This window comes from Pempheris klunzingeri, chromosome 9 (assembly GCF_042242105.1).
Source record: "Pempheris klunzingeri isolate RE-2024b chromosome 9, fPemKlu1.hap1, whole genome shotgun sequence".
NCBI lineage: Eukaryota > Metazoa > Chordata > Actinopteri > Acropomatiformes > Pempheridae > Pempheris > Pempheris klunzingeri.
The window spans coordinates 3,590,021-3,614,016 of record NC_092020.1 but is presented as its reverse complement, the minus strand read 5'-3'; the positions used below and the strand labels follow the sequence as shown (position 1 = coordinate 3,614,016).

General features: G+C 45.1%; 1 protein-coding gene across 3 annotated transcripts in view; it reads left to right on the top strand.

The window, feature by feature from the left end:
• Positions 1–15,659, top strand: part of ebf1a (EBF transcription factor 1a) — a 52,037-nt gene extending 36,378 nt beyond the window's left edge. For 2 of the 3 annotated variants that reach the window (XM_070836358.1, XM_070836359.1), the window contains 6 exons: positions 5,063–5,151; positions 8,473–8,538; positions 9,144–9,306; positions 10,489–10,668; positions 12,710–12,907; positions 14,389–15,659. In XM_070836358.1, coding sequence (XP_070692459.1) covers positions 5,063–5,151; positions 8,473–8,538; positions 9,144–9,306; positions 10,489–10,668; positions 12,710–12,907; positions 14,389–14,420 — 728 coding nt within the window. In that variant the 3' untranslated portion in view covers positions 14,421–15,659. Of the gene's footprint in view, positions 1–5,062; positions 5,152–8,472; positions 8,539–9,143; positions 9,307–10,488; positions 10,669–12,709; positions 12,908–13,197; positions 13,267–14,388 lie in introns of all 3 variants that reach the window. The other variant, XM_070836357.1, reaches the window with a different exon arrangement.
• The last annotated feature ends 8,337 nt before the right edge of the window (positions 15,660–23,996 follow it).

The following is a 23,996-nucleotide window of genomic DNA, read 5'->3' as shown; positions in this document are numbered from 1 at the left end:
GACTCATCAAAGGCAATTAAGCTCTCTACTGATAAGAATAAAAGAATGTTTTTTTTTCAAACTCTGCTCTTCCTCTGTCTTTTTATCCCCTTATCCCCCGTCTGTTCCTCTCCCTGCCCTCTGCCTTACCCACCTCTGGGGCTGAGAGCTCTCCCTAATCTCACTCCCTCCCTCCCTCCCTCCCTCCCTCCTGCTCTCTCGCTCGCTCTCTGTCATTATCAGGTCATTGCCCACCTCCCTCCCCCCCTCTCCCCTGTACAAATGCATCTCCATGTTTGGTTGTGTATCACCTTTTACTGGATTGCTGTCTTTCTAACATTCATCAGAGAAGCTCTCCCTTTTCTTTTCTCCATGCAATATAGAGTGATAATGCTCTCTGCCACAAGGGCCCATGTGTGTGTGTGCGTGTGTTTGTATGTGTGACACAGGGATACTGGCCATAGATTGGGGGAGTTGATGAATCACCCTTGTCGTTCAAAAGGCAATCCCTCCCTCCTCAGTATGCAGGCTTGTCTGCTTAGTGCTTCCGCTACAGCTTCTGCTGATATTAAAAGGCTCTGCTGGCTCACATTAAGGCCGGCACCATGCGCACTGACACGCATCCGCACACACGCACGCACAAACATTAGGGGTAGTTTTTCAGCGCTGAGTGCAGATTAGGTGTGTAGGAAACATCACTCAGTTGCAGAGAATGGCGAGGGAAAAGACAAAAGTCAAGAACAGAATTTAAACCAGCCGGGATGTTGCTGACATTTCTCTCCGTCTCTCTGCCTGCCTCTGTGCTCCAAATTAGTTTTAGGAGTAGAGGAAGTACTGTCAGTTGTCTGTCATTTTATACACTACAGACGCAGAAGTGAAACACAGGTGAGGCCACAGAGACCGTTGAAAGCACGAACATGCTCTGTAAAGTTGTGATTTCCTTTAACCCTAATTAAGTTGTTCCGTATAGTGAGGAAATCTGCTCGTCACACACACTCAGACACAAAGATTGTGTTGCGCAGATGCTGGGATGCTGCCTGGGACTTCAAATTAGTGATGTGTCTGATGCTGATTGTGTTGATATCATGATGTTGATGTAATCTGCCAGTGAGTCAGTGAGAAAACTTTTTGCCTGTTTTTCTACAGAAACAAAGTTAATGCAGACATACAGATGTATTCATTGTGTTCGCATGCACTCATATGCATACGATACATCTACACCCACGCATGAGCACATTCACATATTACTGACATACAAATGCAGCATGTAGTCACCTGGCAATAAAAGTGGGGTGCAGCCACGAGCTGGTCAATTACTTGCCTTGCTCCTATTTGTGAATGCTGTCTTTTATTGAGCTTGGGTGGAGGCCTGCTGTTGATTAAAACGGCTGGTCTCCAGCTGGAGACAGGGCCAGCTGAGATAGCTGCACACATTCACATTTACTGCGCGCAGTCTTAACTGTGAGGAAATTCACACCTCTATCTGAGATTGAGATTAATTTTCTGCACCATGTGGCTTGTCTTCCCTCTTTAGCATGCTCCGTTCTTATTACAGGAGCATCTGGTCCATGATGATGATGTAAATGAATTTTGAACACAGATTATTTTATACCCCGCTGAAATGAGCGGCGTGCACAGGGGGAATGATTTCTTATGTCTTCTTATATCTTAATTCAAGCGCACATTTTTCCCCCAGATTTTCAGGATTTGCATTCTCCTAGTGAGGATCCGTGCTGTCAGGTATTGTTAACTGTCGACATGCACTTTTTGCAACAGATAATTAGAGCTTAGGTTGTAGTAGCATCCACACCTCCATTGATTTGTAGAATCTCTTAGCGCCCCCCCCCACCCCCCCCCTCCATTCTCTCCTCCCTCTCCTCCTCCCTCAGCCTCAGCCTCTCCCTTCCTTTAGGAGCAAAAAGCTCTACTCATCTGTTTTCTGTGTATGAATTTCCAGCCATGCATTAGTCTCCCTGACATGTTCAAGCGATGCTTTATTTAGCTTGTCGGATTCTGCAAATAAACGCAATCTCGGGGTTTATGGAAAAATGGATAAAAATTAGATTGTAAGGTATTGATCTGGATTGTGAGTAGTCGTGGGGGTGTTGTATATATGTGCGTGTGTGTGTGGATGTGTGTGTGTGTAGTGGTGGTGATGGGGGGGGCAGCTCTCATCTGTGTAGGGCGGAGGGGGGGGGGAGAAATGAAGCCGTAATTCAGGGCTATTGAACCCCCTGCCACTGGCGGCATCGATCGCCAGGCAGCGCTTATGAGATCACACCTGAGCACTGGAGACTGCAGAGGGGAGGGAAAGAGGGGGAGGGAGAGAGGGATGCGGGGAGGGAGAGGGGAAACGGAGGAGAAGAGAGTGAGAAAGCGAGAGAAACAGAGTGTTGTGATATGATCAGCTCCTTACCCACTGTCTGAGGGCCTGTTAAGGTGTTAACATCAAGCCTCAGAGCCAATTACCTAACCCTGCAAGTACACTACCCACCCGCTGCTGCCCCCCCCACACACACACACACACACACACACACTGTGTTGTGACACAGGAAGAGAAGGAGAGAGGTCTACTGGACACTTACTGTAGTTTGCCCTCCTATATTTCTCCTCCTCCTCCGCTCTTGTGTCTCCAGGACAACTCCACCATACTGACCTCTCAATTATCCCTCATCCCCCACCACCCACTCTTTGCACCCCCAAACAGCCACCCCCCCCTCTTATTCCTCCCCTAAAGCTCATACCTCCAGCACCCCTCCACCCTTGCCTCCTCTCCTCCTTCTCCTACCCCCTCACCCCTTCATACACACTCCCCCTGCAGCTCTGTGGGTTATTATAGTGAAATATGAAGCGGTGTGGATTCTTGGCTTCATGAAATTTCCATGAGCATTGATCTGATCTGATGTGGGTGATTGCTAGGTGAATCCCTCCAGTCCAGGGCTGTTGCTCATCTATTCATTTATTTATGGCAGTTATGTTTTACTGGCTTTGATTTGCTCTTCTGGAGAGCGACAGCTAAGGATTATAAATATACCTGTATAGGAGAGTGTGCTTTGAATCCTGGAGTGTACCGACACACCACTCCTCTTTCGAGGCAGGAGGGGTTTTTTTTTTCTTCTTCCAGTACTAATTCCTGTTGTGAAATGTGAGATGTTGAGCATAGATATAAAAGCATAAAACACCAAGATAATCCCCAAAGAGACACAGCCAGGTAGTTAGTGGTGTGCATTGTCCCCCACATACTCCTCCTCTGGTTTATGGTCCTTGAAAACGAGCAGAGACAATATCACTTCCTCTCTCAATTACCAAAATTGTCTCTTTATTTGTAATAGGGGGTATCTCTGGATGTCTTGGGGTTTTTATGCTATTGTTCACTCGAGGCTCATTTGGCACATTGTGGAGAACTGATAAAAAATTCATCATAAAAACAAAAGCCTTTGAGACGAAAGAGAGGATGTTGTCGGAACAATCCCCTCCTCAGACTGCAGGCCTAATCCAGGGCAAATCCTCCTTAAGGCTTTAGGAAGATCAGAGAATAGCGAAGTAATGTCAAATATTTGTCCTCAGAAATAATTCATACTTTATTTGTTGCATGTGATCATCTCATTGTTTTGGCTTATTTTATCAGTGGACCAGCTGGCCTGTAATGTGTGTCATTCCTCAGAAGTTGAGCCTGCCTCTGGCAGCCATTCTTCCACTTTTGTTTTTTTCTCTATGCTGCCTTTGCTTCTAGCTATTCACCTTTCCTTTCTTTTACTCTTATGGATTACTGGAACGGTCCACTGGGAGAGCTGTCCAAATACGTTTGTGTTGCCAAAACAGAGCATCACAGATTCTTGCTCCTTTGCTCTCCTACAGTTTGTGTGTTTGAGCGAGCGGCTCAGGAGGAGCCATGGTGAAGTCACTAGAGGTCCAGCAGGACAGCTTGTACTCATAGCCTCTAGGGGCCTTTTTCTGGGGGCCGCCTAGTCAGCCTGGCTGCTCAGATGTGAGGCGAGCAGGGCATCAGCCCTCAGGAAACGTCCAAGCTGCGACCCACAGGGGAAACAGACGGACGGCACAGACACATAGAGGCAATCCTCACGCACAATGGCTCCTTCTCCATCACTTTTTACACACATACATAAATACAAATACACACATGTTTAAACCACAGACTCTGTACAGAAGCAGCATCTCAGAGGCTGTAGCCTAGAAAAGTAGTCAAGACTGTTATCCATGCATTGACTCCCCAGGCAACCCACAAAGAGACACAGGGGGGAGGAGGGTAAAAGACAGAAAGAAGAGAGAGTACATTAGGAATGAATTATGTGGAGAGAGCACTTATCCAACAATCCTCCTCTGAAGTGTTTGTACTATAAGCCTCAGATCTTCATTGTATTTATTCTAATGTTTAAATATTCATGGTAAATCTTCTCATATTCAATTACCGTAGCACGACCACAGCATGCCGAGAGAGTGCTTTCTCCCTGCTGCCTGGATGATCTGACTCTGGTGTGTGTGTGTGTGTGTGTGTGTGTGTGTGTGTGTGTGTGTGTGTGTGTGTGTGTGTGTGTGTGTGTGTGTGTGTGTGTGTGAGCGTGCACATGTGCGTGCGTGTGAGTGTATGGGACTGTGTGCGCGCGCGTGCATGTGTGCGTGTGTTTAGCCTGTTCCCCGGAGCGATCAAGCCTTTGTTATATTGGAACCAGGCTCTGTAATTGCTTATATTAGTCGCTGATCAACGCAAGACCACAGGACACACACACATGCATGCACACAAACACACATTCACTCTGCCTGATTCCTGACAGTCTTTTTATTAACCACCAAAGCAGGCGACAGAGAGAGATTCATTACATCACAGGCAAACAAAGACACACACCAGACTTAATAGAGAACACCCACATTTTCAGCGTGTTTAGTTTAATGTTGAAATATTCATGTAAAACCGCGCTTGATTCAGTCATTTCTACCGTAGGAGAGGATCCCTCCTTTCTCCCGCTGTATTTGTCAGTTGCTGTTTAAGAGTAGGTGTTTTCATTTTTAAGAATCAAGCATCCATTCTTTTTTCTTTTCTTTTCATGTCTCTCTTTCTGCTCAGCGCTGAACGAGCCAACCATAGACTACGGCTTCCAGAGGTTACAGAAGGTCATCCCCAGACACCCCGGAGACCAAGAGAGATTACCCAAGGTACAGTGCCTCCATTCCTCTCCTGTGTTTGTGCTCACACTGGTTGCCATATGCAATTATATTATAGGAATTTGTCTTGGTAACACTGGTACAGAGAGGTATTGACAACTTCTAGAGTTTCATAGCATATATGGATATACATGGCACAAGGGCAACATGACCTCACATACAGAGGAATGATTGTGTGCTATAGACAGACGGCTATACATGACACTATGCAGTATGCATATAAACATTTTATCATATGTTCATGGTCATTTTCTGCTCAAACAAACACTTTATTTGCATAGCAAACGCACAAGCAACTCTATTCATCCTTCCACTGACTATAAGGTCATTTAGACTGGCAAAGCAGGAGAGGAAAGGGATAGATGGAGGGAGGAAAAGAGGGAGAGAGGGAGGAAAGGAGGTTGAGGGGAGAGAGGAAGAGAGAGGCAGAAGCAGGTTAGGTGATCCATCATAGCTGTCCAGTCTTACCTCCTGCTGGGTCAGTGGATCGAAGTCAACCCCGGGTGGACTTTATTACTTCCAGCACACACACACACACATATACACAAACCGACACACACACACATACACACAGAAATGCATGTACACACTTCTTTGCGCCTGTGTGTGCGCACACATACACATTCAGAGGACTGAAGTTACCACAAGGCTGAGATGGAGAGCCCAGGTAGATGCAGAAGGAAGATAGAGAAATCACTTGTCCTCGCTGTGTGTCATGTCTGGTGGATACAAGACTTGTCCTGGTGAGTTCTGGTCTTTAGCCTATCAACCCCCTGTATCTCTCTAAATATCTTTGTATCCATCCATCTCTTCTCCTCCTCTTCCTCCCTCACTCTGTGGTGTCTCTTTCTCTTCTAAATGAACAGCGGTAGCTGGCAGGCCCTGTTGTTCATTTCAGCTCTATTGATTTGTGCCTTTATTGAGGTAATAACAGTTTGTTGACCACACTTCTCTCAAGTGTTGGCCTCAATCAAGAGAGAGAGGGGCAGGAGAGGGGCATATACTGGCAACTTCTTGTGCTACAAATGTCTATTCATGGCTACCTTGGCAAAGCCTCTTTGTTGTTGGTCTTTATTCAATTCCCAGTTCAATTTAATCGAGATTAAATGGATTGGGAATATAATGTATTCCACTCCAGTGGCACCTTTTTCGAGCAGATTCTTAATGAACCCACACACACGTAGCAGGGAACAAGCAGGATATACACCAATGCCTGTTATATCTCTGTATGTTGTGGTAATGATCCAGTGTCCAGCTGAAAACAGCCCCCATACTGTGCTGTAGCTAATAGTCAGGCAGAGTGAGGAGGGAGTGCTGGGTAGCTCAAGCCCTGCCAGACTGCAGGGTGTTTAGCTAAGGCTGTGGTGTAGCTGGGGGTCTGGGGCCAGCTAATGAGTGACCGCCCTGCCAGACAGGGCCAGGCTCTGCTCTGGATCAGGTTCCCCTTCCTGTTGACGTCTCTGAGGGCCTGACTTTACTGGAAGAGACCCTGCGCCCAGGAAATGGTCTCCTCTTACAGCAGCAGAGCTAGGGAGGCAGCACGGCGCTAACCACATTTATCTGTTTATCAGAACGACTCTGGAGCGCTGCCTAATCACGTTTAGCTACTGGACAGATCCCTTTGCTAACGAGAGACTGATAGGTACAGACAGGGCACAGGACCACGAGAGGGTGATTAATAGAGAGGATGGTCGAGACAAAGAGAAGAGAGACGAGGGAAAGTAGTTTGGAGACACAGGTGAAGAGGGAGTTGAGGAGATGATGCGCAGACAGACAGGAGTACAGCTGAACAGACATGAGACTCGTTGCTGGTGCAGAGAGAGGCAAAACATTTTTTTGATGAAGTGACTAAGGTTTCACGTGTCCTCCCTGAACACAGTTACACTCCAGCTGTGGATCTGTTTGTGTCCTAATGCCTCACACTTCCCTCATTTCCCCTCCTCCTCCCTCTCTTCCTCCTCCTCCCCTTCCCCTCCCGTCATCCATCCATCTACCTATCTAGCAATCCCTGGGAGGCATGGGGAGTCGAGGAAAAGCAGAGAGAAGGAAGCGAGGAGCGGTGCATACATACTAAAGAACCACTTACCTTCCTAGGGCCTCTACATCTCTCAATCACCCCGAGCAGGCCTCCTCTCTGGTCTCCCCTCTTTCTGTCTCCCTCTCCTCCTCCCCCTGCCTCCCTCTCTGCCTCCCCCAGATAGTGCTAGTAATGGGAGGTTAACACAGAGGCAGCGCTCCCATTATTGAGTGAATTTAGCACCTCGGACAGCGCTCTACAATCTTTATTGCTTTGCTGACCCTCTCGTCATGTCCTGGGCGTGCTCGACAGCCTCCACATGTGCGTGGCTGCGTGTGCGCCCGCGTGTGTGTGCGATATGAGGTCTGATTGAAAGACGGCGTGTCACGGAACAGAGAGCACACATGCTCCAGGGCTTGTTCACAGCGAGGGATACACTCAGGAGGGTATAGCGCACAGCGTGTGTGTGCGCGAGTGGAGGAAAAGGAGGGAGAGAAAGAAACGAGGGGAAGGTTGGAGGAGTGGGGGCTGCAATTTTCTGGTTGTCGCGCCTCCAGCATATATCCTGGCCCCGGCACATTAACTTTTAAAAAGGGTTTCGTAGGGCTGTAGGTGTCTACATCACACACCACATATAACGACTGCCTGGAGTCACACACTCATACACTCAGGGAGGTAAAAGAATAGAGACAGAGAGGAGAGAAAGGAGGGTAAGCGGTAGAAAATGAGCGCAGAGAAACGGCAACGCTACGGAAGGATAAATGTTTGATGTGGGAAATTCCACTCGGCAGTTTTCACCTGAGCAATGATGTACTACATTTATCACACAAAGTGGATGCAGGGCTATTCACTTGGATCATTACCAGGGTTAATACAGGGCAGGGGACGGGTGTGTCCCAGCTGACGAGGGGAGTTGTATAGCCGTCGACCTGATGATATGTTGTGTTAAATGAGATTGATGTGTGATCATGTGCGGTAGATTCATGATCCAGCCACGACAGTAGGAGGAGAGGACGTAGAGGGTGGTTGACTGATAAAGAGATATAGGCTCATGTTTTATTCACAGATAACAGTATCTTACCTCTGCTCTCCCAAACTGCCCGGCTAGTAACAAAGTGCCGGGACAGGCCCATTTCTCTTCCTCTCCCTTCCTCTGTCTGCCTCCTTCCTCTCTTCCACTCTCTGTTCTGCATTCACAGCATAATGCAAGACGTGAAATGCAATAAAAGTGACTGAACTCTTTGAGCCGTCACACTCATGATCAATCCCCTTCCTCTCTCTGTGCTTGATTGTAGGAGGTGATCTTAAAGAGAGCAGCAGACCTTGTAGAGGCTTTGTACGGGATGCCTCACAATAACCAGGTAAACACTCATACACACACGCAGGCATTTGCACAAACATCAATATCTTTTCTCAGATGAAATTATGTTTGTGGTTCGGACCACTAGCAGCATCAAAGGCGGTGTCTCCGCTGGCCCCCGCAGCACCCTGCTGCGTTCCGGCTAGATCTGGGACCCACAAACTCACATGGGAATAAGTGCTTTTATCAGCTCATATGTTGAGGAGGAGAGGAGGAGAAGTACAATGAAAACTAAACGTAGGGGAAGGAGGGGTGAATATAAAGAGTACAGGAGCAGATGAGGAGGAGAAGTGGGATTGAGACTGGACTCTGAAAGAGGAGGAGAAGAGAATGGAAACACAAAACAGGGAGGAAGCGGCAGGGCTACAGATTTGATGAGTCTGTTAATGAGGCTTTCCTCCATTTACTGGAACCAATCCCACCACTCCCTGTGACCACTGATAAAAACCACTCAGCCTACTAAGTTTACATGCACAATATCTCCAGTGGAGATCTAGCATTCTTGTTAGACCATAAAGCCTGCATCAAGGGCATATTTTCCCTTTGCTCTTCTGTCCTGCCTGTGTTGCTGACCACAGCTCTTTTTTTTCCCTTCCTCATTGTCAGGAGATGATTCTGAAACGAGCGGCGGATATCGCAGAGGCCCTCTACACAACAGTGCCACGAGGGCACAACCAGCTAGCCAGTCTTGGCAGCGGCTCCGTCCATGCTGGCATGATGTCCGTAAACTCCTTCACTGGGTCGGAGGTGGTACAAACAGCCAATCAGGGTACGCAAACTCAACAGGAAACAATTAAAGTCTATTTTCATGGGAAATGTGGCAATGATTTATTTGAATAGTGACATTGGGGCATTTTATTTTTCATGTGGGAAATTCAGAGAGGGTGATTTAAGAGCATGGAGCAAATAAGGAAGGTACTGAAAAAGGAGGACAGGAGGGAGAGGAGGAGGAGGAGGAGGAGGAGGGTAGGTGGCAGTAAGAAACAAGGAAAACTTGAGAGGAGGAAAGAAGGAAGGTGAGAGAGTGAAGAATGGAGAAAAAGGGAGCCATGGATGGAGTACGATGGAGAAATATGAGTGGGTCCTAGGGGTGTGTATATTAGACTGGGGTCGGCCCCTGTCTGACAGAGAGAGATGTGGGTGCAGTCAGTGGTGATTCATCACTTGTATCAGGGGAAGGAGAGGAGAGTGGATGGACCAGCCTCTGGATATGTCTCAATATATCCAATGAGCTTCCTCGCCTTTTCCTCTGTCCTCCATCTTCATCTGGAAACATGTTCAGATGTAAAGAAAACAACAGATATCAGCTGCGTGACTTCTGGCCTCCAGTTTCTGACTCATAACAGATGAGGGAACTGGCGGTACCTAATTATCAAGAGGGTGGCTTCTACAGTAGTGAAGTGCAGGCCTTGTTGCACTAGAGAGCAGAAATTCCTGATGTTCACTTCCAGCTGTTTTTTTTCCCCAGTGTCAGCACATTGGACCTGAAATGCATATTTATAGTCTTCTTTCCATCTTGTCCTCTTTCTGTTCGCTGCCCCTGTAAAGCATAAAGGAGGAAAGGGTCCTGTCAGAAATACTGGCTTCATTCTTTATAAATTACAGGAGAGCTGCGGAGGCCTTTTAGTGTTAATTGCCTTATCAATATATGTAATTTTGGAGAGGAGCCAGTAAGGTTAAAGGCCTCTTGTTTCAGTAGTTGGATTGGAGCTAGTTCCCTCTCATATCACCCTTCCTCTGTTCATTTGTTCATTGCTTTCTCGCTCTGCCATATGCTGTCTAAGATTTTTAGAAAATTTCTTTTGGCTTATGTTGCTTATGTCATTTGCCGCGTAGGGAAAAGAGTATTTGGCAGCATTGCATGTAGGCTTTCTCATTTTGTTTTGTCTGCCATCTGCTATACCCCTAACACCTTTTCTCTCTCTGTCTCCCTCTCTTTCCCTGTCCATAGGTTTCAGTAGGAGTACAAGCAGTGTGTCCCCTCATGGTTATGTCCCCAGCTCCACTCCCCAGCAGAGTAGCTACAGCTCTGTCTCCACTAGCATGAATGGCTACGCTAACTCTGGCATGGCAACCTTGGGCACCTCGCCCAACTTCCTCAATGGATCTGCAGGCAACTCGCCCTATGCTAGTGAGTAAATACACCACATCCTAGATCTAACTTGTAGAGGGGGTGACAAAATAAAGGCACAAAAAGATAAAACGATTGAATCTAAACCCTCTCAAGATAAAAGAATAAATACGTGAGAGGAACTGAGAACAGGAGGTGCAAATGAGGAGCGAGACACAAGGAGAAAGTCATGCAGTTCAGCTGGCTCATCTGTTTCTTTAAGAACAGAGTCAAACGCAAATCCCCACTTTATTGGCCAGGGGAGCAGATCACCTAGCACCCCCCCGACACACACCCCACCACCTCCGCTCATGCACACACACATTCACCCTCTACATTAAAGACCCTTGATTAAATCAATAAACTAATTGCTAGAGAAGCAATTCCATTTCAGCGCTTTGATTCCTGGGTGTTAACAAGTATTTTAACAGGCTCATCGGCCCCACACAGACACTTTCAATCAATGGCCCCTCGGCCTGCCTTTGTAGGTCCAATTTTCATTAATTGATTAGTTAGGCCCCTTCATAAATGGATTATGACTTTATTGCGAGGATTTGTCAGGAAGAGCCATAAAAGCTAAGTGTTGGATAATAACAACAATAAAGGCAGAAGCAGATATCAGAGGGCAGGTGAAATACGACTCGGTTGATTGTAAAATCACTGAGGGGGAAAATGCTCTTAGAGTATTAGCAGACAAAAGACAAACCTAGGAGAAGTGGATGGATGGGATGATGTCAGAGGGAGACAGGGTTTGGGATGTGAAGCTAACCTTCTGGTCACTTTTGTCTCACAATTGTGACAGTAGGCGGAAACTTGTAGAACAGCAAAACAGCAGTCTTTTCTAAAACCTTAATGTCAGCATTTCAAATATTTCACAAAATGTGTGTAGCTTTTTTTTTCAAAATATTCTCTAGTGTTTCACGTGTACAACGTTTCACCATTAAGTTTTATTAAACCTTCCTGTTGGAGTATAAACTTCTAAATAGCAAAGACTTATCGCAGATCGCAATAACGCGACATACAGACCGCTATGAGACAAGAGTCAATGGTATTCATAACTCTTAACAAATAACTGTGAACCTATTGTCCCGTTAGCCTGCAAACTGATGCGCTTACAGTTAACCAACTAGTTATACTTTGAAACTGAAACGCTATTGAATAAAAGAAGGTACAGTCCTGAGAACAAAGGGGTGAAGAATGTCAGGTTTCCGTTGGCAAGTGTGTTAAGTTAGCTGGCTAGCTACAGTAGCTCATCAACTGCCCGTGTGAGTAGCCCCGACGTCACTGAGCATCTACAACCACATATTTTATCTTATTTAAGACACATGGATGGATTTCCCTGTGACACCTTCTGGTGGCTTTGGATTATGACACCGATGAGAAGCCTGGACATATGGCTAACAACTGATGAAAACGTGCTTTAGATGTCAACATGGCAATAAAAAGAAGAAGCAGTGACTGTTGTTAAGCAGATGTTGGATGCTTGTGTTGGATGCATGGATGCCCATGTGTTGGATTTTATTGAAACCATTTGCTCTGGCTGTTTATAGAAATCTCTTGCATGATTATCTGTGGAAGAAGGTGATCTGGAAAAATCATGTTTGTAAGTTGCCCTGAAAACAAATTGTGGGGAGCAGCACCCCAAGTTAGCGAGGAGCTGTTTATCAAGCTGCTGCACCCCTGGAGCATTGTGATGAGTCATCAAAAACAGACTGATCAGAGGGAAAAAATGCTTTGGGCTGTTTTTGGTGAAAGTTTCCAACTAAACACATTTTTGTCTTAGCTATGGAATATGGAATTGCCAGGTGATTGCTTAACAACTAAAAAGATGAGAAAAACAAGTCTGAGCCAGTTGATCTGAGTCCAAAACATTATCCCTCCTGCCATCGTCCATTGACCAGTCCCTTTCTGTTCGTCCCGTCTGCCCGTCCTGTGCCCTCGGCCCTCTCTCTAACCTCGTCTCTCCCCTTTCCGTCTTCATCTTTCCTCCCTGTCATTCTTCCCCGCCGTGCTCCCTATGACCCCCTTAACCCCCACTTCCTACCCGTCTCTCTTCCCTCAGTCGTCCCGTCAAGCCCCACCATGGCCTCGTCGACCAGCCTGCCCTCCAACTGCAGCAGCTCCTCCGGCATCTTCTCCTTCTCTCCAGCCAACATGGTGTCCGCCGCTGTCAAGCAGAAGAGCGCCTTTGCCCCTGTCGTGCGACCCCAGAACTCCCCTCCGCCCACGTGCACCAGCGGAAACGCTAACAGCCTGCAAGGTGAACTATAAACAGTTAGCCACCTAGTATTTGTTTACATGGTATCTGATGAATTTAGAGCTACTGTTTTTATGTGTATTTATGTAGAAAGAGTGTACTTCTAAGATAACGTTAGTGTCTGTACCTTTTCACCAAGCTTTAATTCTGCCTGTTGTCACCTTAGTATGATAACAGTTTCTCACTTTTACTCCCACTTTTTCCTCCAATTTTCCTTTGCTTCCTCCTCCTCACCCCCTGTCTTTCCTTTCTTTACCCTCCTTGAACCCCCCCACTCTCCTTCCTCACTATAGATCAGTCTTTTGTGGACTCTAGCAAGTACTCATCAACCAACTCTCTGCAGGGCCTGGCCTTCTCCTGAAGTATGTTATTTTCTCTTTCTCTGTTTCTTTCCGTACCACACTCTCCCATGACTCTCATTCGCACCACCAGCTCATCCTGCCCTGCCCTTACTTCTCTCGCTCTGTTTTTATTTGTCACTCTTGAGAGACAGCATGCCACGCCACATGTGTTCCATTTCCTGTTTTCACTTCCTGCTTCCTGCCTGTGCTCCAGTGGGTGTCTATGTAGGGAGGTAGTAGTAGTGGTGGTGGGTGGAGAGGGGGGTCATTCTCTTCTCCCATTTCCATCGAATGCAGCACGGGGTCTGTTCGTCTCGGCAGGATGTTGTATGGTGTTGAGATCCTGAGAGAGAGAAATGATGGATGGGAATCTTTATCAGAGCACCAAGCTAAGCACTTCCTCACTTCCTCTGTCGGCGTTGATGAGCGCTGACCGTGGTGACCCAAGGGCCATTGGCCACTGCGCACCGATCACACTGACACACACACTCACACACACACAGACACTTAGGAAATAACCAGGGAATTAGTGAATTGAGGAGAGAGGGGAATCAATAGAGAGCCAATGTGTTATATGAAAAATTCCTCCTTGGGATGGCTTCTGTGTAACAATTGGGGGAGGGGAATGGGGTGAGGGGGATGTGGAGGAGTTAGTGGAAGGCAGAGGATGATATAAGAAGGCAAAAATGTGAATAAAGGTCCCTGTGAAAGGCTCATGGATTCCATGTCCATGTTCAAGTGTGAGCGTAATTTCATCACCCCTGTCATCCCACGTCACGGCGTCTCCCCCACATGTTTGAATTATGCTCCATGATGCACAATGGGCTTACACAGTGTAACTGCTAACAATTAACAGTGGCAGCTCTTGCATTAAGCTATTCAGAAAGCCTGCGAAGAGTTGAATGATGTAGTCGGTGCGCGCCAAGTTAGCGCAGCAGAGAAAAATGTTTTGATTTTGGGGCCTCGGAATGAAGAGATAATGAGGGAGAGTCGTCTTTGTTCGCCAGATGCTGGAACACATTTCTGTTATGTGACTGTTGTGATGACAGATGAAACCCAGCAATCACATGACTGACCTCTCTCTCGCTCTCTCTCTGCCTTTCCTTACCCCCTCCTTCCTCCCCCTCTTTTCCCACAAAGCAGCGATTCCCGGGATGATCGTTCCACCCATGTAGAGGATCTGGGATAGCTGGAGATTTGGGAATGTTGAGGAAAAGACACAGTAGCGGAGTCTGGCGAGTCTCTGTTAAGCTCCGGAGCTGAACTGAAGGAAGTCAAGATAAGGCGCAGGACTCTGTTAAACTCAGGCCTTTCCATTGGGATTTCATCTGAAGGGATAGGGGAGGAGAAAAAAAGGGACAATACGAACCTTTGTGATGCTATTTCCCTCTTGGTTGAATTAGTGTAGCTTCTCTGACACCGCGTTGGAAGGAGTGTATAGAGACTGATAGTTTACCCACAGTGTGACACTGACCTCATGAAAAGAGCATTTATTTATCTTTATCTTTATGTTTATGCCTGTAAGGTTTGGGTTTGATTACTGGAGGCCCCACGCCATCTTGCAATCCGTCACTCGCGCAAACAACAGTGAAGTGTTGGTTTGGCCATGAAGTTTACGTAACCTCTGTCACAATAGAAGATGCTTTCCTCAGCACAGCCTGCTTACGAAAACCATGTAACAACACACTGGCCAAATGGGACTAAGGTCAACGACACACAAAAACAAAGGAATACAGAAAAGAACAAAATCAACCCTCAATTTTGCTGCTAATTATCCCATAAATCTAAACGTGGTATAACAAAATCACCCTTATGCTTATTCAACATCAGAAAACATGCCTTTCTTTCTTTTTGTTTCCGTTTGGTTTGTTTGTTTGACTTTTAATAAAACTGTGAGGATTGAGCTGTTTGCAATATGCTTTTCTGCTTGTCATGTGAAGAAAAGGTGGTGATTTAGCCAAAATTGACATTTTGTCGGAGATTTTAGCGAAGACTTGAAAAGCCAGAGGATGTGTGCGTTCAGCCAGCACTGTACTGAAGGAGTCTAGCAAATATCAAATTAGAATAAATGCGTGATATATGTGATATATTTTTGTATATAAAAAAAAAAAAATGTTGAATTTTTCATTTGACACTTCTTTTCTTTTTGCGATAGCTATAGTTTGAAATGTAAACATTAAATGTCTTAAGGCAGCTTCTCAGTACAGAAGATAGATTTACTGTGTGTTGTCAATATCTCATCAGCTAAACACGAGAAACATGGATTTGGATACAAAAAGGGGATTCCTGTAAAATATCCTATAAATAATGTATTTATCCCTTGTATTTGTACATTGCCTCTCACCCTCGTTTAGTTGTGTTGTGTAAGTTTAATACAGTAAGTGAACATATTTCACGGTGTTTTGTTTCATTATTTACTGTTGTCTCCTCACTATTTAAATGTGACTTTTTTTTAAAAAACTTTTTTGTTTTGTATGTTGATTGTTTGCATCGGTATACCATGCTTTTGTTTGTTGATTCAAAAACATGCCATTGTCTATTTTTGTATTATTTGTAAGTTAATAAAAAATTTCAGTTTTTTTTCCTTATGAAAATGTTTATTGTATGGCAAAAAAGTAGCATCTTATCCAGAGTATTTGGTTGAAGTAGATTTTTTAAGAATATATACACACATTAATATATACTGTAAATCTATATCTTTTTGTTTGAACTCTTTGAGGCTTTCAGATTGATACTGTTCTTGAACTGATAATATGCATGGGTTCTTCTCTTGAGTGACACTTTCTTTTTTTGTGCGTGCAAACCAAGAGAACGAAGAAATTGCTCTGTGTTTTTCTTTCTTTGAGTTCCTCTTTTTTCCCCCTCTGTTCTTTCTTTTCCTATGTTATTTATGCCTGCTTACATACTGTATCTATATACTCTTTCTTTTTTTCTGTCACTGTAATCTTTACCAGCAGTCTAGATGCCTTAACAATGCAAACCCATTCTTCATTCAATCACATGTACAGTTTTCTACCCTCACCACAATTGTCTATTGCCACAGAGGAATTCATGGGAACTTGGGGACAAAGCACAAACCCGCTCTGTTTGGTGGTGAAGCCAGACTAGAATACAAAGAGCCATAACTCAACAATCACACACACCCCGATGTACTATAATACTACAGCAATGGCACGCTTTGAAGGACATTTGACGCTGAGAGGCCTGTCTCAGCTGTGCTCATTGCACTTTAGTGTTCACAGAAACACTTTGTGTCTCTTTTTTTTTTGTAGCGATTATGTAGCTTTTTTTCCAAATAATGAAATAATTTAAACCGCATGATGGTAATATTTCTCAATAATATCCTTAACCACAGGTTCACAACAGTGTGACAACACAGAGCTGTTTTAATTGTAGTACAAAGGGGCGCACAGTAAAGACAAGCACTGTCACAGCACAATTTTAATCTCACACACGGAGTCGTAGGCCTGACTCTAGTATCCGACAGTCGATCCCCCGGTCCTCCTCCCGCTGTATTAGCGTTTGGACAATACAGCTTCATCACAAGCTAAACAGAACAAGAACAAGTGAGGGAGCATGAAAGGGAGCTCCTTGGCCCCTCAGCCATTTCTGCAGTCTTTTCTTTGTGTCTGCCGTGTGTCTTCAAGCTGTTGCTGGACAGAGAATAGGGCTTTTCTCTCTGCTTTTCTTTTCTAGAGCCTGGTTTTGTTAAGTGGGTAGAAAAGACCGTTTTAACAGAGGCGCCTGCTGACAGACGAGTGTTTTTCAGGCACTTGTGTGCCTGTGCTGGTTGGGCCGGGGCGGGAGGGGCTGCACCATATCTGTTTCAAATGAACTACAGAGGTCTGTTGTCATACAATGGCTTCTTTGTAAGCAAAGTTCCATCCTGATTATGAATATTGGTAATGGGTGACAAAGTTTTGTATTTAGGTAACAAACAACAAAAAAAAAAAGATGCAAACCAAATAGCTGGTGTCTATTTTTCCTCTGTTTTGTCTTTGACTGCAAATACACTGAACAGCTCTATGATATAAGGGAAGAAAAAAATTCTACTGTATAGATTGTTATTGTTTTTGATGAAAATTGAGCTGTAAGATAACTTTTGGACTCTCACAATGTTGAATTAAAGTTACCTCTTGTCTGTGACTTTGTCAGTGGTCATTTTGTTGTTTGTAAATTTCTGTGACACGATTCATCATCATGAAGCAGAAATTTCAGTTCAGTCGACTCGTGAAAGATTGAGAGGATTTGTGACTTTCTTCTCTTTTTTGACTGAAAGTGTAGCCTCCAAAACAGCTGAGAGGCTGTTGGCTAATACGAGAGGAGAACTGATTCCACAGGTCAGAAACAGGCCTGCATCCCCTCCCCCCTGCTTGGCTCCTTTCTCTAATGAATCTAATTCATTAATGCATTACTGATGGCATGGTGAACATGGTTAGCCTGACAAGTTTCCTCCTAAACATATTAGTTAATGATGATTCCAAGGTTATTAATTGCGAACGCACCAGCCCACCATAATTGAGTCATCATTTGCATACCCGGTCATCAGCAGAAAATTAATTTCTTTTTTATTTTTTGCATATCTAATTTAGGGGGCTCAGATTGGATTAGCTTGTGAAAACAGCGGATCCCAGGATTCTGCTGACCTCAAACTGTTCCAGGGTCTCCACGGTAACTGGAGGCTTCCGTAACGCCACGGGGGGGAGAGCGGGACGACCTGGAAGTACTGATGAAACAAGGCCTGGTAAACACTGTGTGTGTTTGTGTGCGTTTGCCTCCTTAATTGCCCATAGGTTCATAACTGCGCAGGGCATTTTCTCCCATATATCTAATAACAGAGTTGATAGTTTGCTGACAAACACTAAAGTGGAACGTAGTGCGCACGATTTAGCAGTAAGAGGTGGGATATTGAATTATGGAGGTTACACACTCACTGCAGGGGAAAATGAGTCCTGGAGCCTAATGTTTTTGATTAGCGAGCCGAGCACCGCTGCCTTGTTGCACCGCGTGGCTCCAGGGATTCCGCCTCCCCAAATGTAGCTTGCAGGGCAACACACACACATTCAAACACACACACACACACACTCATAAATCATAAATACACACAGACAAAAGGTGAACCCATTTTGCTCTTTATTTCCAGCAGCTTTTCAGGCCCAGATAGACTGGTCAGTGTGGGAGGAGGACAATAGGAGTGGGAGGCCGAGGGCAGCGTGGAGCCGGCAGACCTCAGCCCTCTGGAGACATAACATTAAAGAGGCTATTCCTGGAGAACTACTCCTCTGGATACAGACGGCAGAGCCTTCACACATCAAGAGAGGTGCTGTTCAGGAGCTTCCGTGCTACTAGTATCCTAATGAAATATATTAATGCACATATTCCTCAACATCTCGCTCTCCTCCTCCTTCGTTTTCTCATTCTCCTCCCTGCATGGACACATGAAGGGAGGAAGAGCAGGGAGGCGTGTTTGAAAGGGAAACAGGAGTCCCCATGGGGTTCCCGGCTAAAGAAAGGAAAGGAAAGAAATGGGAAGGAGAGAGGATGGGAGTGGGGCGGTGTGTGTGTGTGTGTGTGGGGTGATATTCAGAATGGAGGCAGACCTAGACGTTGAGCAAAAGACAAGGAGAGGAGGAATGAATAGTAATAATATTCTGTGCTGGAAAATAGTCACAATGGACATCATAGAGAGATGAAAAGAGGAAATGGGAAGTTCCATTCCTGGCCTTACTTAATGTGTATTTGCAGGTGCACACGAGCGTATGCGTGTGTGTTTATGCATGAACACGGCTGCCAGTACGACAGAGCATATTTGAGTGCAGGCATACCTTGAATGAGTGTGCACTCACATTCAGGTTTGCGCTCTCGCTTATGAGGGTGTGTGGTCGTTTCCCACAGTAATTATCCCGATGACTGTGGGTGTCTGTCTATGATCTGTGTGGTACCTGTCAGAGGGAGCCCGGCAGAGCCTATGCTTTATATTCCCTGTAATTGCTGCTGCTAATTTACTGTGCGTTGGCCTAATGAGTAGGGAGGTGAGGGGCTGGGGTATGTAATGGATGTTAGAGAGATAGCGATAGAGAGATGGATTTCACCACTGCCGGCAGAGAGGGAGAGAAGGGGAGGAGGCCGGCGAACTGTGTGTGTTAAGCAAGCATGTAGAACACTTATCTTTATTGTTCTACTAAAATGAAAAAAAAAAACAAAAGATAAGCTATTTGCCCCCCCCCCCTCCCTTCTACCTTCCCTCTTTCTCCCCCTCCATCCTCCCCTCAGCTGACAGTACAGTGGCGGCTGCAGCGAGCACATTAGACAAGCTTTTTGTTATGTTGATTAATGATAAAAGCAAATCCATAAATAATATAGATTATTTATTCCATTTATTCACATGCTAATTAGAGCTTGCAGCAGATACCTCAGAGAGATGGCCTTTTTTCTCCTCATCTGTTCTGGTGCAGCCAGATAGACCAACTGACATTCAGACAGAGGCAGAGACAGTCACATATTAATGTCATTCACACTTTGAAGCACCAATGGTATCTTGTGATGGGGACACGTCCACCCTTCATTTCTCCCTAATGAGGTCATGATAGAGGCCAGTGCTTTCGGCACACACACACACACCCTCTGTTTTAACTCTGTAGGCGCTCCTGACGAGCGCTGGATTGACAGGGTCGTCTTTGATTGATGCACCGTGGTTCTTCCACATGTTCTACAGCTCAGTCATTTAATTATGTTTCCTAAGCATCATTAAGTACCATTATATTCTATCATATTCTAATGAGAGAGGTGGCCAGTCGCAGGACAAGCTAATTGGTGATTAATGTTGTGTATCAGTGAGAGACAATGCAAGATTGGCCATTTAATGACACAACGCTGTATTTAAGTGCTGAATATGTAAAAACACAAGAGCTAATATATGTTTTGAGATCAAAACAGATATTGGCTCTTACAGCTCTAATCTCTCACTTTTTCCCTCTTGGCCTCACACCCACCTGACACACACACACACACACACACACACACACACACACACACACACACACACTTCTTGCTTTATTCTGAATTGTTCACCTCTTAGCCACATTACACACACTTACTCAGATAATGCTGGAAACCGTCTCCACAGGCATAACTCACCTGCTCCTCCAGATTAACCACTAACTCAGTATTGATGCACTGCTTCTCAGGTACACACGAGAGCACACACACGCACACACAAACAGAGGGAGAGAGACACAAATATCCTCATCTGGTATTGACATGCCGCGCGGCTGTAGGTGTTTCCATTTAAGGTCAGTCGATTGCCTTAAGTATGTAATGTTAGGAGGGGGGTCCGTAAACATGTCAAATTAGCAGTAATGAATGACCAGGCACCGGCAGGGGGAACTGTCAGGGTGCACGCCCAGGACAATACATTACCCTGAGTTATCCTAGTCTGCCCTGTTTGTAACACACACACACACACACACACACACACACACACACACACACACACGCACAAACTAGTGGGACCCATTCAGTGGTCACACACTCTGCTTTAATGGGCTGTGGGGCTGATGGGTGTCCAAGACATGAAAAAAGCAGAGGACTTGAAACAAGGAGTAGACACATTGTTAGAGTCTGGAAAGTTCAGCGGGAAAATACGCTAAAAGCAAAGTTGAAAGATTGACGGACACAGGCAAAAAAATGATTTGAGAAAAAAAAAAGTATGAAAATAGATAGAGGGATAGATAGAGGACTAAGCTAGAGGGAGAGAAAACAAACTGCGGTATTTATTTTTTCTTCTCAGTGTTGAAACAGGAAAAGGACCTCTGGTTTAATAAACCATGAATCCTTTCACAGAGGGTTTGTATGTTATTCTTCAGAGAAACAGATATGTGGGGAGGGAAGGGGGGGACAGAGAGAAGGAGAAGCACAGAGCAGCGGGGGGAGGAAAAAAAAAAAAAAAAAGAGATGCTCTGCAACCATATGAATTTCGCTCTCCCTCTCACCAACACACACATACAGTACATACACACCCCTCAGCCCACTTCCAGGCTGTATGTTAGTTTTGGGTTAGAAGTGTGTGGGACGGGGAGGGGAAGGGGAGGGAGGGGGGGGTACACATCCTCCTCAGTCCAGCCTGAGAGAGAATGAGCATAAATGAGAAGTAAAAGATATACTTCCCATCTGTAAATGATTAAATCCTTCTCGTCTTCCTTTCACCATTTGACAGTTTGTGAAAATAACATATTCGCTCCACACAGAAAATGTTCAGTCCACCACAACAATGCAGTTACACCAGTATGTGGTGCATACATGAGCTGAATGTCCACTTGAATTCTTAAGTGTGTTTTGACTGTATTTGCTGTGGATATAGTGACACATAAACATGTACACAAACATGAACCTACTGTCTGTGTGCGTTGTCTCCTCGCCTCCCACTCTCCTCCCCCCCTCTCTCCTCTCTCTCTCTCTCCCTTCCTGTAACAAAGGTTACATTGATCATGTTTCTAAAAGAGACTCTGTATTTCCACATGGCCCTGCCTCTGATATGTTTTCCTTGGCAGGTCGGACTTCTACTTTTGTCATTCACTCAGCATATTTTAACAAATTAGAAACATTAGAAACCAGGATCGCGGCAATGTTTTGGTTTGGTTTCGAAACTCTTAAGGTCCCCACAATTATATTTCAAAACACGGCCGAGTTGTTTGACAGCCGAGCGGAATAAAACCCTAAAACAACTTTTTCATTAGAAACACATGCTGCCACAATTAGAACCCAGCATTATGTTAATGTGTGTTTGCGCTGGTTCAGTTGTTGTAGTGTGAACGGTGACGCCGCGCGAGTGTGTGCATCTGCGTGCACATATATGTGCTCTTAAACGTGCAAGGGTGTGTGAGTGACTGTGTGGTTGCCTTTGTGTGTGTGTGTTTGTAAGGGACAAAGGGACACAGTGCTCCACATAACAGCATTACAGATGGCTGTTGTGAGTGGTTGTGACAGTGAAAGCGAGTGAGTTCCCACTCCATACAGATGTACTCTGAGTGACCTTACAAACACAGTGGAACTAAAACAGGCCCCCTACCTCTCGCTCTCACTCTGGCACACACTGTCAATTCTCACTCAGCCCTTGCGGGGCACTAAAAGTTGTTTCCTGAGCCAGGAATACATCAAGGGCCAAGAATATATAAGCAGGGAGCAGGAGAGATGCATAGCGAGGGTCCAGGAAAACATAACTTGGACTAAGTAAATATTGGACTGAAGGATTAGTAGCTTTTGCCACCTATAAAAGCAGCGCAGGTATGCCAGCCTGAGTTAACGACCACACGCTCTGACTTTACCCTGGATTGTTTTACCAAGGGGCTGCAGTGGACAAAGAGGACATTTCAACAAGTTCACTTTATGGAGGAAAAGTGGGGAAAACTAGAAATGACTTTACTTAGCTGAACAATCACCCCCTTCCTTTCACTGACGTAGGAACTGTACAGAAGTTAACGGAGTGGGGAGGGCTTGGTGCACTTTGTGTTTCACTTTGTAAAAAAGCCCTGCCTAAGAGAAAACACGCAGCAAACTACCCGCAGAGTCTCAAAAGTACAGCTAATTTTTACTATCGATAACTAAAATAAGTTTAAGATGGTGTAACCCAATTAAACTTTAATGTGCAAAAGTGAAATCTATACATCAACATCTGAGGTCTCGGGAAGTACTAGACCACTGCAAAAGGAAAAAAGTTGTGGCACTAGCAGGAGTCTGAACATCAGTTGAGTGAAGAAGTTTGAGGTTGAAAAAATATGTAGTTAGAGAGAAGCGAGTTTACCAGACCTCGTCCCTCATTTCTGCTTCAGGCTAGCAGCCCAAGGCTCCACTAGCCACCGCTACTAGCATTACACACCTGAATGAGTAAGAATGCATGGAATAAAAAAGACGACATCTCTGGCTGTGCTGGGTTAATTCTGATCACACTTTTTAAACAGTCCATCTGGAGTAATATTTTAATGGTATGATCATTTTCTGGTAGCCAAAACTGGCCAAAATGATGACAGGATTGTTGTCATATGGCTAAATATGCCTTTATGAACTGTAGCGCACACTGAAACCATGTAATTTGCTTTAAATCTTACAATGGAGGACTGAAATAAAACATAAATCTGGAGTGAGAAAAAGTTCAAAGGAACTTTTTTGTACAGTCCCTTACGATGCCTGTCTCTTTTTTCAAAGACAAATACATTTTAAAGCGTCTGTCTTGGAGCATTCCTTTGCTTTCTGTGATGTTGAAGCTGATTTTGATTTTTGTCTTTGCTTGCTCATTCTTTTATTCCTCTTCTGAGCCAGCTCTTTTCTGGTGGTGGATTGTGAAACAACAAGAATGTTTTTTATCCCCGTGCGGTCTCACCCACAACATTTGTTTCCCATTTGACAGATTTTGGAACAGAAATTCTTGGGAGAGAAAATGATGGTTGCATGATGGCTCAAAAATAAGCTCTTTACAAAAGTCCTCCACCTATCCCTCAAATCTCTCCCCTCTCCCCCATTGCTCCGAGGCTTTCTCTCCTCTACTTCCTTCACCTCTTCTCCTCTTTCCTCTGTTGGTTTCAGTCCAAACAAAGTCACCTCATCGTGTATTGTGGGAGAGATTGTAAAGTTTTCATTGAGCCCATGTGGAAGTGATTTAGCTGTAATCTCCAGTAATTGTGACTGTAACACAGAAACAGGCTGGAACAGATTGGCCTCATATTTTTCTTCAGGGTCACTATGGGCTTATCTCAATA